Source organism: Rutidosis leptorrhynchoides, chromosome 1, assembly GCF_046630445.1.
Source record: "Rutidosis leptorrhynchoides isolate AG116_Rl617_1_P2 chromosome 1, CSIRO_AGI_Rlap_v1, whole genome shotgun sequence".
Taxonomy (NCBI): Eukaryota; Viridiplantae; Streptophyta; class Magnoliopsida; order Asterales; family Asteraceae; genus Rutidosis; species Rutidosis leptorrhynchoides.
In genome coordinates, this window is record NC_092333.1 from 489,257,346 (window position 1) to 489,274,975 (window position 17,630).

General features: G+C 38.6%; 2 protein-coding genes across 2 annotated transcripts; both read right to left on the reverse strand.

Annotated features, from left to right (window-relative positions):
* Positions 1-10,522: 10,522 nt before the first annotated feature.
* LOC139840617 (uncharacterized) lies at positions 10,523-10,942 on the reverse strand. Its single transcript, XM_071830875.1, has one exon. The coding sequence runs from the start codon at positions 10,940-10,942 to the stop codon at positions 10,523-10,525; it is 420 nt and encodes a 139-aa protein (XP_071686976.1).
* Positions 10,943-15,718: 4,776 nt separating this feature from the next.
* Positions 15,719-16,480, reverse strand: LOC139840623 (uncharacterized). The gene has a single exon (XM_071830880.1). The coding sequence runs from the start codon at positions 16,478-16,480 to the stop codon at positions 15,719-15,721; it is 762 nt and encodes a 253-aa protein (XP_071686981.1).
* Between the last annotated feature and the right edge of the window lie 1,150 nt (positions 16,481-17,630).

The following is a 17,630-nucleotide window of genomic DNA, read 5'->3' on the forward strand; positions in this document are numbered from 1 at the left end:
GTTAGAAATTTATGAATTTGGTGAAAGGTATCCAGATCTTTTGATTTGAGAGAATTGATGGACTTTGATTCTTCAGAGTATCCATTTTGGATAGATAATGGCTGAGAATTCCGTAAAGGTTTTCTTCGGAAGAGGCGGATGTTGCTAAGACTTTGTCTAGAATTTTCTTTTGCTCTTCCAGCATTCTTCTTCAGGGCATCTCCTTGGGGTTTTTTTTTTGCCTTATTAGAGACTTTGCTCTTTCATAAACACATTTTTTTTTCGGCATACCCTTTCTTCATAACTTTTGTCTTTCGTTCCTGGTGCCCAGAGAGGAAGTGATAATCCACTGAAAATAGGTCTTTGACCTATCAAAAACAATCAGGGGTTCGGAATCTTTCGACTAGTGCTTTTGAAGCGAATTAGATCGATCTATCTCTTTATTAACCTCTGGATCTTTGGATGAATAGAAAGGGAAATGAAATGTGAATGATGTATTTTGGGAGTGAATTTGGGGTGAATATTTCTGATTCATCAACTCTTTATGTGAGTTGGTCGGTTTAAAATTGCTTGGAGTGAAAACGGAAATGGATGGCTTTTTGTCTTCTCTATTCAGAATGATTTCGGAAGGAGTATCGCACCTGCACCACGTATGGCGCTTACTAACCATTGGCCTTGAAACGTATGGCTGAACCAAGTTCTAATTTGAACCGCACACCGGCACGCTCATCAATTGAAATAACAAAGTACTGTAGATTTGATAGGTCATACAGATACTTTGGGTCCAAGATTCCTCACTTTTTAGAGTAGGGGTCGTGCTTGATCATGCGTAGCCTTTAACGTATTTTCTTAAAAGAAATCTTTTGACACAAAACATTAGTTTCAGTTTGATCGTTCCGTTCTAATAAATGTTCCGAAAACCAATTTCTAGCAATTTTATTAGATCTTTTGGGCAAAAACAAAGTAAGAATTTTTTAAAATTACCCAATATCCATTGTTTAATTACTTTTGAACAAAAGAATTTTTCAAAACCTGGCGTTTTATGGTTACTTGACTTTAAAACTTTCGACCTTAAAAACCTTACCCATTACCCCACACTTAGAAGAACATTGTCCCTAATGTTCTCTAGAAAGAATATTTTGATACTATATAAATCAAGGACATGACTTCTAAAATTCTAAGTTAGTTGCGGGGGTCACCCCACACTTAGAGATTTTAGTGCGTTATAATTGAAATAGGGTTGAGGAAAGATTACTTCCCTATGGTCGTGTTACTTTCCTAGTGCTGGGCCTTCCTACGTTCAATCTTCTACATCCCAGTCTCTTTTAATAATATTTCTGCATGAAGAACAAGAAGAGAAAGGCAGCATTTCCACTATATATAATTTTTAGTACAATGCTTCAAAAAGATAAAAACATAAAATAAAGATAAAATAGTCTATGGGTTACTATCCTGGTCAATGCTATGTCGGCTCTGCAAAGTATCTGAGGACGTCATCATCCTCCAGGATCGGCAAGTACTCGAAAGGCTGCCCTATATCCATCTTAGGGCTGAGTAGAGAATCTAGACATAAGTCTGTCGGTATCTCCAGGTGGGATAGGTCTGGGAAGAGCTCCTCGTCAGGTATGCTCCCAGTAATCAAAAATGCATGGGCCATTGGCGGCTCCACTGAAATAGGAATAGTGACTAAATGACAACCCTCTGGCAACTCAGTAACTGGAACTGGCAGTGTGATAGGGATAGGAGTAGCGTGTGCAGGCATAGCAGCAGAGGAAACGAAGTGAACTGAAGCTGGTGTGGAATGCCCGGGCATAGACCGTCGTGTCAGCTGAACACGACGTGCTAGCCTAAATGAAGATGGGCCCAGAGTATTGCGTGGCATCCCCTCACGCTGGAGGTATGTTCTCAGTGCCATGTAAAGTCTCTGCTGATCTCTGAGTAGTGCCCATGCAACATCAGGGTCACTCAACGTAGCTCCGTAATGGATCACCATTTGTGGCTCATGCGTATCTGGCAACTGTGTATGCTAGGCCGGTCTCCTGGCTAGACGTCTAGATCGTCGGACGGGAGGAGCTGGCGGTGCTGTGCCGATATCTTCCTCAACGCTCTCTAATACTAATCTCCTTGGGCCTAATTGCCCTGTTGATGGCCTGTTCTGATCAGCACTGCTTTCGGATGAGTAAACTACAGGAGTCCTCCTCCTGTGAATGGGAATGTAAGCTGATGTTCCTGAACTTGGCATTGCGCCTAAACACATTCAACAACTTGTAAGCACTAAACGCAAGTATGGCGCTTAATTATTAGTACCGAAATAATATCTTAAGACTGAAAATAATTGAAATGAAAATAATAAGAAATAAAAAGGATAAGCATGGGATGCCTCCCAAGAGCGCTTTGTTTATCAAGTCGTTACAGCTCGACTTTTCCTTGTTAGATCTTCAGAATGGATCAAAGGAGAAGAGGTGCTCCTCCTTATCGTGGTCTTCTAAATAGGCTTTCAACCAGTGGCCATTTACCTTGAAATTACCAGTATGTCCTTCCAACTTCACGGCTTCGTGTGGAAAAGCGTGTACTACTTTGTATGGGCCACTTCATCTTGATCTAAATTTTCCCGCGAACTTCTTGAACCGAGAATTGAAGAGAAGAACTTTATCTCCAGGGGTGAACTTTGTAGGGATTAATTTTGCATCATGCGTAAGCTTCGTTCGTTCCTTGTAGATGTATGATGTTTCATATGCTTGGTCTCTCAATTCGGCGAGTTCATTCAATTGCATCTTCCTATGTCTTCCGGTAACTGAGGGATTGAGGTTGCAGGTCTTCAGCGCGCAGAGAGCTTTATATTCGAGTTCCAGCGAAAGGTGACAAGCTTTTCCATAGATCATTCGGTAGGGTGTAGTTCCTAGAGGATTCTTATAAGCAGTCCGGAATGCCCACAGAGCATCATCTAGTTTTTCAGCCCATTTATTTCCATGATGGCCGACAGTGTGTTCTAAGTTTCTTTTGAGTGCTCTGTTCGTGACCTCTGCTTGTCCATTGGTCTGCGGATGATAGGCAGTGGACATCTTGTGGGTAACTCCGTATTATTGCATCACCTTCATAAACTGAGTGTTACAGAAGTGTGTGCCTATATCACTTATTATTGCACGGGGAGCTCCAAATCTGCATAATAGTCTCTTAGGGAAATTTGTGATGACTTTGGCATCATTAGTTGGAAATGCTTGAGCTTCGACCCATCTAGAGACGTAATCTACTGCTACGAGGACATATTCTTTCCCATTAGACTTTGGAAATGGGCCCATGAAGTCTAATCCCCATATATCGAAGATATCGCAAGCTTGGATATTAGTCCGAGGCATCTCGTTCTTCATAGAGATATTACCTTGCCTTTGGCATGCATCGCAATGCTTTACAAGCTCTTGCGCATCTCGAAATATAGACAGCCAGTAGAATCCTGATTGGTAGACTTTCCTCGCGGTTAAGTTTGCTCCATGATGACCTCCAGTTGGTCCATGGTGACATTGGTGAAGAATCCCTGCTGCTTGCTTTTCATCTACGCACCTCCTGATTATCTGATCAGGGCAAATTCTAAACAGGTAAGGATCTTCCCAATAGTAGTACTTGGCATCCCTGAAGAACTTCCTTCTTCGGGAGGTACTCATACCCTTTTGTACTACGCCGGCAACTAGGTAGTTGGCCATGTCGGCATACCAAGGAGTGTCAATAAATTGTGATCCTATGTGAGTTTGTCCTAAACTCATAAGCTGTTCTTCTAGAAATTTATCTCTGATATCTTGTTCTGCAAGTTTTTCCATCGTTGGGTTCGCCAAACGACTAAGATGATCTGCTGCGACGTTCTCTGCTCCTTTCTTGTCTTTAATCTCGATGTCGAATTCTTGAAGGAGTAAGATCCATCGTAGGAGTCTTGGCTTTGCGTCTTGCTTTGTGAATAGATATTTGAGGGCTGAATGATCCGTATAGACTGTAGTCTTGGACAGAATATGATAGGAACGAAATTTGTCGAAGGCGAATACTACGGCTAGCAGCTCCTTCTCCGTGGTAGTGTAATTCTCTTGAGCTCCGGTTAAGGTTTTGCTTGCGTAATAGATTGGATGAAAGTGTTTATCTACCCGTTGTCCAAGAACTGATCCAACTGTGAAATCGCTCGCATCACACATGATCTCAAAGGGTAGACTCCAATCAGGAGCTATCATGATCGATGCATGTGTTAGCTGCTCTTTCAAATAGTTGAATGCTTTTTGACATTCTTCATTGAAGACAAACGGGACTTCCTTTCCTAGGAGATGAGTGAGAGGTCGTGTGACCTTTGAAAAATCCTTAGTGAAACGTCGGTAGAAACTGGCGTGTCCTAGGAAACTCCTTACCGCTCTTACTGTGGTAGGCTCTGGAAGTTTAGTGATGGTCTCAATCTTAGCCTTATCAACTTCTATTCCTGCTTTAGAGATCTTATGTCCTAAAACTATCCCTTCTTTTACCATGAAGTGACATTTTTCCTAATTTAGAACTAAATTTGACTCTTCACACCGGGTGAGCATCTTGTCAAGGTTTGAAAGGCATGAATCAAAGGTACTACCAAAGACTGAGAATTCGTCCATGAAGACTTCCATACAACGTTCAATCATGTCGTGGAATATTGCCACCATGCATCGCTGAAATGTAGCTGGTGGATTGCATAACCCAAAGGGCATGCGACGATAGGCAAATGTTCCATAAGGACAGGTAAAGGTTGTTTTATCTTGGTCCTTTGGATCGAGGGGAATTTGAAAGTAGCCGGAAAAACTGTCTAGGAAACAGTAGTACTCATTTCCTGATAGACGTTTCAACATTTGATCAATGAAAGGTAATGGAAAATGATCCTTCCGGGTTGCATCGTTTAATTTACGATAGTCTATGCAAACCCTCCAACCGGTGACTTCCCGAGTTGGAATAAGCTCATTATTTTCATTTTGAATTACGGTCGTCCCTGTCTTTTTGGGTACCACTTGAACAGGACTGACCCATGGTGAATCAGAGATTGGATAGATCAGACCGGCGTCTAGAAGTTTGATTACTTCTTTCTTGACGACTTCTTGAATCATAGGGTTGACCCTTCTTTACCTCTGAACCGATGGTTTGAAATCGTCTTCCATGAAGATCTTGTGGGTGCAATAGTTGGGGTTGATCCCTTTGATGTCGGAGATCTTCCAAGCAATTGCCTTCTTATATGATTTCAAGATTTGAATCAATTACGCCTTCTCTTGTGGCGTGAGGTCTTTCGATATGATCACAGGGAGTTGCGATTCTCCTTCTAAGAATGCATACTCCACATTGTCGGGTAACTTTTTCAATTCCAATTCCGGAGGCTCCTCGATAAATGGCTTCATCCTAGCTATCTCCTTACGGTCTAACGAGTCGTATTTCTCCTGGAATTCTGATTCTTCAGTAGCGGTCACTGATGCTATCTGTTCTTCATTTCTGGAAATTGTCCTTCTTAATGCTTCTTCTTCAGAAACTTCTTCTTTAGTTTCGAAGGTAGGTTCGGGAAACTCCTCACAGTCTTCCCTTGACTGGGGTTCCTGATATACCGAAATGAAATCTGTTTCTTTATTCGGTCTTCTCCTTAATATAGGTAAAGGAATGCCTTGTCCTAACGGTGCTATTTGAATAGTATTGCCAAGAAAGTTATTTTCAGAGAGGGGAGATATGAGATGACTAAGGTCTATGGCTGAATGGTTATCAAGATTTCCTTCAGGAGGTGTAAAGAACAAATCCTTAGAAATTTGATCTTGACTGCAAATAGCCATAGTCTCTTCCAGGTATTCGTTGACGAGTTCTTGAAAAGAATCAGAGAGATTCACTTCCTCTTCCTTAGGATGGTTCATGAGGCGATCAACATTGAATGTGATTTCTTCTCCTCCAACCCTTAACTTTAATGATTTCTCGTGAACATCAATTACGGCCTTGGCAGTATTTAGGAATGGTCTGCCAAGAATGAGTGGGACCTTCGTGTCTTCCTCAATATTCATAATGACGGAATCAACTGGAAATCCGAACTTATCCACTCTAACTAGGACATCTTCAGCTATTCCCCTAGGAATTTTAACTGATCTGTCCGCGAGTTGGATAGTCATTCTGGTTGGCCTTAAATCATTTAATCCTAGCTTCTTGAATAATGAATAGGGCATTAGATTTACACTGGCTCCTAAGTCTGCTAACGCATTGCTAATTTGGACATCTTGCAGGTAGCAAGGTACCGTAAATCTTCCCGTATCTCCTAGCTTAGGGGGAATTCCATGCTGTAACACTAACAAGCATTCTTCACTTAAGGGCAAGCTAACTATCTCTCTTAATCTCTCTTTGTTTGAAAGCAGTTCTTTGAAAAATTTAGCGTAGTTTGGCATTTCTACTAAAGCATCTACTAGACGTACATTCAAATGCAAATTCTTAATAATATCTCAATACTTAGCAAATTGTGCTTCTTGTTTTTCCTTCCTAAGCCTACCTGGGAAAGGTATGCGGGCGCGCGGAATAATTTCCGGGGCCTTAGGAGAGATAGGTTCTGGTGGATCGACTGGGTCAATTGGCACAGGTTCCTTATCAGAAAAATATTGTATGGGTATATTGACAGTTGTTTCTTTTCCTCCTCTAGTAATTACTAGGGCATCAAACTCACTACACTCTATATCAATTTTAGTGGTTAAGCGTTTAAGCGTAAGCTGAAAATTTGTGATTAATTCTTCAAAAGTCTTTATCAAAGTGTCGAACTGGTTCTGGCATTCTATGACTTGAAGGTTTATCATATATTGCTTTTTCATAAATTCAGCTAAAATTTCCTTAGAGTGGAGAGTAGGTTTGTGCAATGGAAAAATTATATTATAATCCGAGCTATTTTGCTGTTTGTGTGCCCATCTAGAGTAAGGATACCTTAGATTGGTTCTAGTAGCATCGGAGTTATTAGGAATTTGTAAACTTTGAAGAGTGAGGGTGAGATCTTGTAACCTGGTTTTCAGCATTTTTACCGTATGAGCGAAGACGTCATCCTTCTCAGCAGCTTCATTGTTCCAATCTTCCTGTTGTGCAGCTATCGTGTCCAAGAGATCCCATGCTTCATCTGCTGTTCGAGACATGAAATTGCCTTGCGAGGCCATGTCTAGGAGAGACTTATCATCCTTGGTCAAACCATTGTAAAGCGTACAGATTATGTCTGTCCGACTTAACGAATGATTCAGACATCTTTTAAGCATCATCTTTACTCTATTCCATGCTAGACACAATGACTCATTTTCTTTTTGAGAAAAGTTAGTGATGCCATTTCTTAAACAGGTTTGTAGGGAGGGTGGATAATATTCGTTTAGGAATTTAGTAGCTAAATCCTCCCATGTATGAATTGAATTCGGGTTAAGTGCGTCAAAACATGATGAAGCGTGTTTAGAAAGTGAATATTGAAAAAGATGAAGTTTTAAAATATTTTTCTCGTTTGATTCCTTCTTAAAAGAGTCAATCAGACTGATAAATTTGTTTATATGAAAGTTAGGATCGTCAGTCGGTAATCCTTGAAATTTACAGATCATACTGACTAGTTTAATCATGTGCGAACTGATTTCAGGAATTCCTTCGGTTCCTAAGGTGATTGGTCCTCCTCTTTCCTCTAAGCATGACTTATGCATAGAAGCAAGGGCGTCTTGTTGTTCCATTTTTTTTTTTGATTTTTCTGTTAATAAAAAGACTTAAAAGTAACTTTTAGAAAATATTAATTTACTAAAAGGATCGATAATTTAATAAAAACAATTATTCTCGAAATTCGGTCGCTAACCAGATCGGATATCTCAACTGATAGGACTTCTCACAGATTACTCGTATCGAGGTGGCCAGGCCGACTACGGAGAGGCAGGATCCTTTTGGTTCTAATATAATTGGAGACTGTTCGGAAAATCCAATAACCAAGTCTGTATATAATTGACTTTCTTAGACACCACCAAACAATACTTTATCTGTTTAAAATCTTTCTCGATCAAAATATTCGTTTTCCCCGGCAGCGGCGCCAAGAGAAACAGTGATATGCCACTAACGAACGGTTTTATTTCTGCGGTGTCGTTAGGTCGCAGGGTGTCCAATTCGGTAGCACACAGTGTCTTCGTTTATTTATATTTTGGGGGCCTAAATTTAATTTTACTTTCTAAGGTGTAGAAGGTGTAAGTTAACATAGTGTCGAATTTTATGCTGATTAACGAATTCAAGATCAAGTGGATAATTGTCTTTTAGTTAAATTACCTAGATAAAGATAGTAGTTGATTTTAGCTAAAGGTCCTAAATGCAGAAAAGTAAAGAAAGTGGAAGGATATTCGGAGTATGCAGATCAGGAAAATGTTGACCAAGATATCAGTATTGGGTTAGGGAAAGGTAATTATGCTTATGTTAAGACTATGCTTGGATTGATGTTGATCTGGTTGGATGAGCCAATTACACAGACCTAATTATCTCTGAACTCTCGGAGTTCTGTTTGAACAGTGAGAAGTATGTCACTTGGTCTTATAACTGAAGTGTAACAATACCTCAGAGGTTATCCTCAGTAGAGTACTAGGTTTATTAGTAAGTTAAGCTCTAATCCTATCCCTCATTATCAGTTTAGATAACTGAATAACAACGTGCCGTGATGATTGAACACTGATCACAAACAGAAGGAGTCCGTCGGTTTAAGTTGGCAAAACCTTAAGTGGAAACTAACAACCATTACATCATACTAGTGAGATCACAACAAATCAAACATTATACAGCATTACAGTTACTATACTGATAGTAAAGAAGATAGAAACCTAATAAGTACCTGAACAGTTGATATGACTAAGACCTAGGGCAACAATCAGACAAGAGCATGCAATAGGCTTGGGTCATACAGTAGAGGCACTAACTAGATCTTAATAGCTCCTAGGAGGTCTCTTCGGAATAGTCAATAGGCATACTAGGTCATTCATGTCTCAATTCCTAGGTTCCGTGTCCTAAAAGTACATTAAATGCCGCTCGGGAACTCCGGCCATACCGAGTTCATAGAATCTTCAGATACAGTATAACTAGGGGACTTAATCCTATGAAGTAGCTAATTTCATATAGGTGGACAAGTCCTGATCACAACCTAAGTTGGTCAATCCTTAAGATGCTAGCATACAAATCTATCAGACTTCCTAGTTCAACATTATAACAATAACCGTACTATATTAACATAATTACGCTAACCCAAAACTTCTATCATGGCAACATACAGATAAATTACACTATCATGGCAATATCGGAATGCATTATTAAACATAAAAGATAAGAATACATGTTTAATACAAAAGACAAGCATTTCGGATAAAAACCTGAAAAGGCCGAACTAATCTGCCCTGGATCGCAGGGACTCGCCGGGATATCCTCCGGAAAATAAAAGCTAAGCTAACTACTACTAAAAACTAACTAACATATTGCAAATGTAAATTGAATTGCAAGTTGAGTGTCTTGGAATTAATGGAGAAAGGCCCTTAAATAGACTTGGAATTCTGCCAAATACGCCTGGCAGGGCGTATGGCAGGGCGTATTTGGCAGCCGTATGCAAGGCAGGCCATATGGTGAAGGCACTTGGTGGGGCGTATCTGGCAGGGCGTATCCATACTGGCAGGCCATATGACAGACCATATGGCAAGCCGTATGGTGTGCTGATCGTGCCTTGATTCACTGGATCGTAACTTGATTTCTTGTCTTTCACCGTTTTCGCTTTAGAATTTTCGTTTTAGCTCTGTTTTACTTGATTCTTTTTGCATCGCCTTTGTAATTACTTAATCTATAAAATCAACCAAAAAAGCGATAATTTTGCAGAAAAAGTTTTAATCTTTATTGTTTTAGGGTCTGATTTAGGGGGTAAAAACGTGACTTTTTGCCCGATATCAGATTCTTTGGTTAAATCCAATTCCTCACAACTTTAATCTTAATTGGATCCACTTTAATACCTTCATCACAGATAACATGACCCAAAAAATTTGAACTTCATGCAACCAACACTCACACTTTGAAAATTTTGCATACAATTGGTCATGTCTTAGGAGTTCTAACACTTATCTTAAATGCTCAGCATGTTCGGATTCGGTTTTGGAGTACACTAAGATGTCTTCAATAAACACGATAACAAACTTATCCAAAAATGGTTTACACATCCTATGCATGAGATCCATGAAATTTGTTAGAGCGTTGGTTAACCTAAACGGAATTACTAAGAACTCATAATGACGATAATGAGTACTAAATGAAATCTTAGGAATGTCAGAATCAACAACACAAACCTGATGATATTCCGAACGTAAATCTATTTTTGAAAAAAAAATGAAATTCGTTGAATCTGATCGAATAAGTCATCTATCTTAGGAAGCGGATACTTCTTCTTTACTGTTCTTTTATTTAATTCACTATAATTTATACACATTTGAGTGTACCATCATTCCTTTTTCACGAATAACATTGGTGCACCCCACGGCAAAGAACTCGGACGAATGAACCCGCGGTCCAATAGTTCTTTAATTTAGGACATCATTTCACGAATTTCTGAAGGAGCTAATCTATACGGAGTTTTGGCAACCGACGTAGCCCCTGTCACTAAATCGATCTTATATTTAACTTCCCTGATCGGCGGTAAGCCAAATGATTCCTCATGGAACACTTCGGGATATTCAGACACTACGGAAATATCGAACACTACATTCTCTTCCTTCTTTACATCAATCACATAAGCTAAGAAAGAATCACATTTCTTGTTCAAAGATTTCTGAGCTTTCATCCTCAACAATAACCGACAACGGAACCCGCCCCAATCTTCACGAGCAACTACCCGTTTTCCACTAGTCACAGGAAAAGAGATAATCATCCTATGGCACTTAATACTGGCCTTATGGTCACTAAGCCAATTCATGCCTAACACTACATCAGAGCTTGGTATAGGCATCACTAGACAAGTCATGGGGAAAAGACTACCCTCTATGTCGATAATAATTCCAGACACACACTATGCGATTGGCATAGTCCTACCGTCACCCACTTCGACACTTAAGGTCTTAGTAATTACATTAACAGGCACATTTAACTTAGCAAAAAATGTAGTTGACATAAACGAGCAATTTTCTCCATAGTCAAAACACAACATTACACTAATCTCTAGACACAAATATAGTCCAGGCATCACCATCTGGTCGGGGTACACAATCAACACACTTCCCAACACTAATAATGGAAAAGTTGATATCTTACGTTGGTATTCACCATCGACTTCAACTCAGCGGCGGAATTCACCATCGTTGTGAGCACTGGGTGTATGAATAGTCACATACAGTCACTTACATTAGACACAGACTACAAGGAACAGTCTAAGCACATATCACTAATCACTAGTGTTAACAATTTTCATAGTCACTTGATCAGTCAAGGTCCAAAATTAGGTCCTTATGTCATTCGATACGATCAAATTCACGTATTTATTATCAGGTTTAACTTTTTACATAGTTAAATTCCTTCAAAATTTAAAGCAATGACAACTGAATTCCCTTTATTTCACTAGATTCTGTACTTATGTTCCTTAACACATCTTAAATTCATTAAATTGTCTAGGCTAGTCATAATACACACGAACGATTCATTGTCCAGCAGTCAGTTCACAGTCCATGTATGATTCAAGTCAACTAAATTTCCTTCAGCTTAACAGAATTCCTGTATGATTTACTATAATATACTTCCGTTAGCCAGATGCGAGTATATTTCACTAAATCACACCCTTATTCTAAGTTACTTGTTAAGGAAACTCCTATGGTTTACACCTTGTCATGGTATACAATTTCCTATTAAAAGTCAGTAATAGGAAAATTTCTTAGTTTATTATTTTTTATCACTAATCAACCAGTCTCAATAGTTTTATGCTATTAACCACCATGAATTTTTCCCACATGGTTACCTAACTAATTCTTATTTAGTCATCACTAACCACCTATCACAGTAGTTTAAATCCAATTACTTAAGTCACATCACTTGCAAATCACTAACAGTCCGGACATGATTAGTGTAATTCCTGAAGGTTATAACACTCAAACTAAAAGGTCACACAATCATCTGTGTATAGAAATATATCTAGGTATACGATTTCATCCTAATGATATACTAATCACAATTTCAAACTTCATCTAGCAATCCACTCTTTTTCCAAGTCATAACACAAATTAGATACAAATCCCCATTCAGGTCAAAGGTTTCACTATTTTCTAAAGACACAACATAAGGGGCACCACCCACACTCACTTCTAAAGGTCACAATAAAATTCGTAAGGGTGCAGGAAAGGAAACAATTCCTTAAGGTATTACTACGAATCTTACACTGCCAGTCTAATCATGCATATAAATAACAGGCCTAATATCACACTTAACGGTTTGTTCACGATTTACATACCAGCAAATCACATGTAATATCAACAGAACACAGGGTTCAAGTCCTTCATCATACACACATGTGGACTACTATTCAACCCTAATTCCTACGGGCCACTACGGGTGTCCCGATAAGTCAAGTAAAAGTATTTTATATAAGCCCTAAATAGTCTTAGCGAATCATGCATATCATTATATTTAGTGGAGTATAACAGTAATGCGGTATCATATGCATATGCAATACAAAACTAATAATTCTCACTAATCATGGCAAGCATATCTAATGCATCACATCTGACCAATCTCACAGAACATGGCAATTACAGAAAGCATGACAGTCAATCAAAGGGAGTAAATCCCAATAATGTCATTAGTAGCTACAAACACAGCTGTTGTAACTAATGTCGTTAAACCACTGGCTACTTCTACCTTATTAGGAAGAAGCAATCACGTCACAACTGGTCTTAATCGAGCACAATATATAACAAACATAGATAAGCATTTGTTCACAATCAAATGATATATAATAACTAAAATAATGCAACAAGGGCGTACCTTTTTAAATAAGAAGTCATCTTCTTATCTATCAACACATCGATCCCACCTGCACCCCTGGCCCCTCTTCACACACATGTAACTCATCGCTTAAGGGATTGTTGCCAAAATCAGTTTCGATTGTCGCTGTCCTATTTCATTTATCTTTCCATACATATCTCGAGGTTCACTTTATCACTGATGAAACATGTATCTTTATTCTACTCAATGCTCTGGTACACTCTCCGGACATGTCAAATCTCCTATCAGGACTCACTGACATAACTCTGGAGAAATTGGGGTCAACGGGTCAGCAGCAGGGTTCGATCGATCGCCATACCTGTCTTATCACAACATCTCACACAAAATTTAGTAGATAATTCATTAGTACCTATCACTAATCACAATCACATAGGTGCATATCTCTACATTCACTTACCCCCCACTTAGATGTTTGACACGACACATTCATAAGTTTGGGAGTATGGCACTTACACAGTGTACATACTACCAAACCTATGCTCTGATACCAACTTGTAACACCGTACTTTTACTTTTTTTTAAGACACTCACAGCGAAAGACTTGAAGGTTTTCACATCATATATTAGTACATAATTATATGATAACACAAAATCACAGGTGTTACGTTATTAATACAACCCATTTGACCATATAGTTTATTACAAAACATCAGAGTTATACATTGTGTCAAACATCTTCACTTGCCTTGCAAACCCACCAAAAGCTACTAATCTATACCTGCAGGGCAAAACGCTGTGGGGGAATTAACATAACGCTAAGTGAATGGTAATATCTATGTGGACATCACTACAAGCATCAAGCACAGCTTATAGGCACTGGTCACTAATCACTTTAAGCCATACACAAGAGGACCGGCAACCCATAGCTGATCAAGCTAGAATACACCGATAGTCCACACTACTGAGTCACTAGTATAGTCTTCTAGACGTGACACACTCGTCATTCATACTATACCACTAATCAGTAACACTTGGACCCAATACTATCACCCTAAATACACAAGGTAAATAGCATTGACCTCTTACGTCGCACAAAACACCTCGACATTCACTGGTGCGCACATAATCACTAAGGTTACTGTACTAGTCACAGACTCATTACACAGTCTAATTATAAGCATGCCACGGATCACAATACTTGTCACTGTATAATCACATCCATAAAGATAATCCCACTTACCTGGAAGCACAAGAACTCAGTTGTCTTATATCACTAAGCCTTCACCTTTCCGTTTATCACCTGAGAATATCAATTCTCGAGTTAGTACACTTTTCAATCAAATTACACATCTGAATAAATATCACAGCAATACAGTAAACGGTTCAGAATTGCACTTGACCCAAACGTACAACCACTGTCACTCGTACGGATGAGGTCTCACTCGTGCGACTGACTATACTCACTCGCACGGGTGAGTATCCTCACTTGCACGAATGACCTATCACTTATACTAGTGATTATAAAACCTACTCACATAGTTTAGTATCTCACTCGTGCGAATGGACACTTCACTCGCACGAGTGAGTGCCTCAGACGCACGGTTGAGGAAGTACAGCAGTACAACTGCAATTCGAGCTTTTTACACCCAACCTAAAGTTTGATTTAGTGTTTTAAAATCTTATCATTAGAAACTAAACCTCAAGGCAATTCCAACGATAGTTTATTCGTCAAAAACGGAGTTACGGTTTGAAAGTTACAGCCTTTTTAATTTTACCAAAAACTGGCCACTGCTCAACCGCGCGTCTGAGGCCACAAACGTACGGTTGAGCCCTCAACCGCGTGGTTAAGCCCTCAAAAGTGTTCTCAACCGCGTGGTTGAGTTTTCAAATGTGTGGGAGCTGTAGAACAGCTCCAGCTCGCTGTTTTCGCGTTTGTTGACTCCAAATCTTAATTTTTGGCCGTTCTGATCATGAAACCACCTCAAAAACATCATATAATACATATACAAACTATTTCTAACATCAATTTAGCATCACAAACATATATCATCAAGAATCAATCACTAAAAACCCATTTTAACCAAACCCATATAAAACCCATTTGGAATCACCAAAATCAAAGATGCTTACCTTGTTTTGATCCTTGAAACTGATAGAATCAGATACACAACTTCACAATCTTAATTTGCACTACTTGATTTCAAGATTTAAAGAGCAATAGGGAGTGTTTTGGGTTTGTTTTAGTTGATAAAATGGTACGATAAGAACGTACATACATATATCTTATTATTTAGGTTTCTTCACACATAGGTAAGACTTCCGTCTAACACACGGGTATTTATCAGTTATCTGAAACCCAAAATCTTTAATAAGTTATTCATTCTAAGTCCAATTCACAACATAAAATATGTTCTGTGACCCTTGTCACAAAACACACATTATTCCACACACAATAATTATAAAACACATAATTATTAAAATCACTATAATAACACAGAAGGGTAAACAGGTCATTACTACTAGGCCCAAATCTAGGCTGTTACATTATCTTCCCTATGTAAACTTTTATTTAATTTACCTAATCCATTCACATAACCCAATACCCCATGTGTTCGTTTATCTCTCTTAGGGTGAATAAAGAAGCAAAGGATTTTGGGAATTTACCTGTTTCGGTTGAAGCAATTCCTCCAAATCCCGTTGTCATTTCAGTGGTGGATGTTGGTGGCTCCACCACCGCTGCTACCGCTTTACGCGGTTTTGTCCACCAATCTGGAAACCCTATCTTCTTGAAACATTATTCATTAGTATGCCTTGATTTACGACACTCAGAGTACTTCAATTTCGATTTATCAACCCTTTGAAGTTGAGAAGCATATCGAATGGGTTTTGTGGCTACTAATCCGGTTGTAATTCCTTGGCTTGATGATGAATCGATGCCGGATTGCCCTAGGATTTGTTGGTGAGCCACCTCTTTTATGACTTTGGCATATGCTTCCTCTACCGAAGGTAAGGGGTCCAATCTAAGCAATTCCAGTTTAATTGAATCATGCTTCTGGTCAAGAGAGTTCAGAAATTGGAACAATTTCCGTTCTAACCTGACTTGGTTATAGGTATTGATACCAACATCACATTTCATTGGGTTTGGCTCTCTCCTTTCAATCTCTCCCCATATTCCTTGAAATGTAATCCAAAGATTCTCAAGTGACATACCTTTATGTTTGATGTCATTTGCATTTACATGTAAGTCAAACGTATGGAGTTTTTCTTTACCACTACTGTAGGTAGTGGCAAGAGCATCCCAAAAGGCTTTTGAAGTTGAGAACTCATTTAAATTGCTTGTAATTCCAGGTTCTATGTTCTGTATGAGCCATGAGAACACAATCAAGTCCTCATGTTCCCATTGCTCATAATTTTCATCATTGCTGTCGGGTGAGTTGGTGGTTAGATGATGAAGGAGGGCCTTGCATTTACCTCCAATGGCAACCTTCATCATCCTACACCACAAAGCATAGTTTGAGCTATTTAAGCTTAAACTAATCTTTAAGCTATAAGACATTTTTGGTTGGAAACTCATGTTGTTTTTCAAAAAACTAGCTAATTGCCTTGATAATTCACTGTTGTTTGTTGGGTTTGATTGAGCATGGCTACCGTCGAAAGACATGGCAGCCACTCAAGGTAAATGATTGAAGCTTAAAAGGGTGTTTTGATCCAGAATCAACACTCCTTCAGCTCTGATACCATGTTTTCAAGTGAAAACTAAGATCAAAAGTTAATGTTTTTGATTACTTATCTGTTTCAAACTGATTGGTGAGTTTTTACATTAATATGAGATGCAGTTTTATACAAGCGAACACTAACATCTATTTCTTATTACAAGTATGGATCCAATATGCTTTTTGGAACCACTTTACATAATGAGAAATGTGTTGACTTGTATCTGACTTTGTATCTGTTTGATGCTGTGATAAGGCTAAAAAGGAACATATATTTCCTAGCAATATCCCTCCTAAATAATAGGTTTTCATATGTAATTGTATTATATTTTCATTGTAATTGTTTAAATAAATAAGTGCGAAGACAAAAGGCGAAAACGAAGATTTGAAGACACAAACGTCCAAAAAGCTCAAATGTTCAAGATACAATTCAAAAGGTTCAATTTATTGATGAAAAACGTCTAAAAATGACAAGAGTACAAGTTACAAAACGCAAAGTACATGATATTAAATTGTACGCAAGGACGTTCGAAAATCCGGAACCGGGACATGAGTCAACTATCAACGCCCGACGCAATGGACCAAAAATTATGAGTCAACTATGCATAAGAATAAAATATAATATATAAATAATTATATAAATTATTTATATATTATAAATATATATATAATCATGTCGACAAGCTATGAGACAAAGGATCCTGAGCTGGATTTTCAAACTCCACGACTCGCGGAGTTTGAAGGCCAAAAACTCCACGACTCGCGGAGCTGTCAGAAATCAAAACGCCTATAAAAGGCCATGCATTCTGCCGAGTTTATATATAAAAAATAATAATAATAATAATACTCTGTAATAAATAAATAAATATATATATATATATATATAATATATATAGTATAGGGTAGTTTTATATTAGATTAGTTCGGGTTATGTAAAAGTTATTTTTACGGGTTTTTGAAGTCGAAATTCTGTCCGTGTAACACTACGCGATA

Coding starts and splice junctions, on each gene's coding strand:
- LOC139840617 (XM_071830875.1), bottom strand. CDS start 10,942: ATGCCTATACCAAGCTCTGATGTAGTGTTAGGCATGAATTGGCTTAGT.
- LOC139840623 (XM_071830880.1), bottom strand. CDS start 16,480: ATGTCTTATAGCTTAAAGATTAGTTTAAGCTTAAATAGCTCAAACTAT.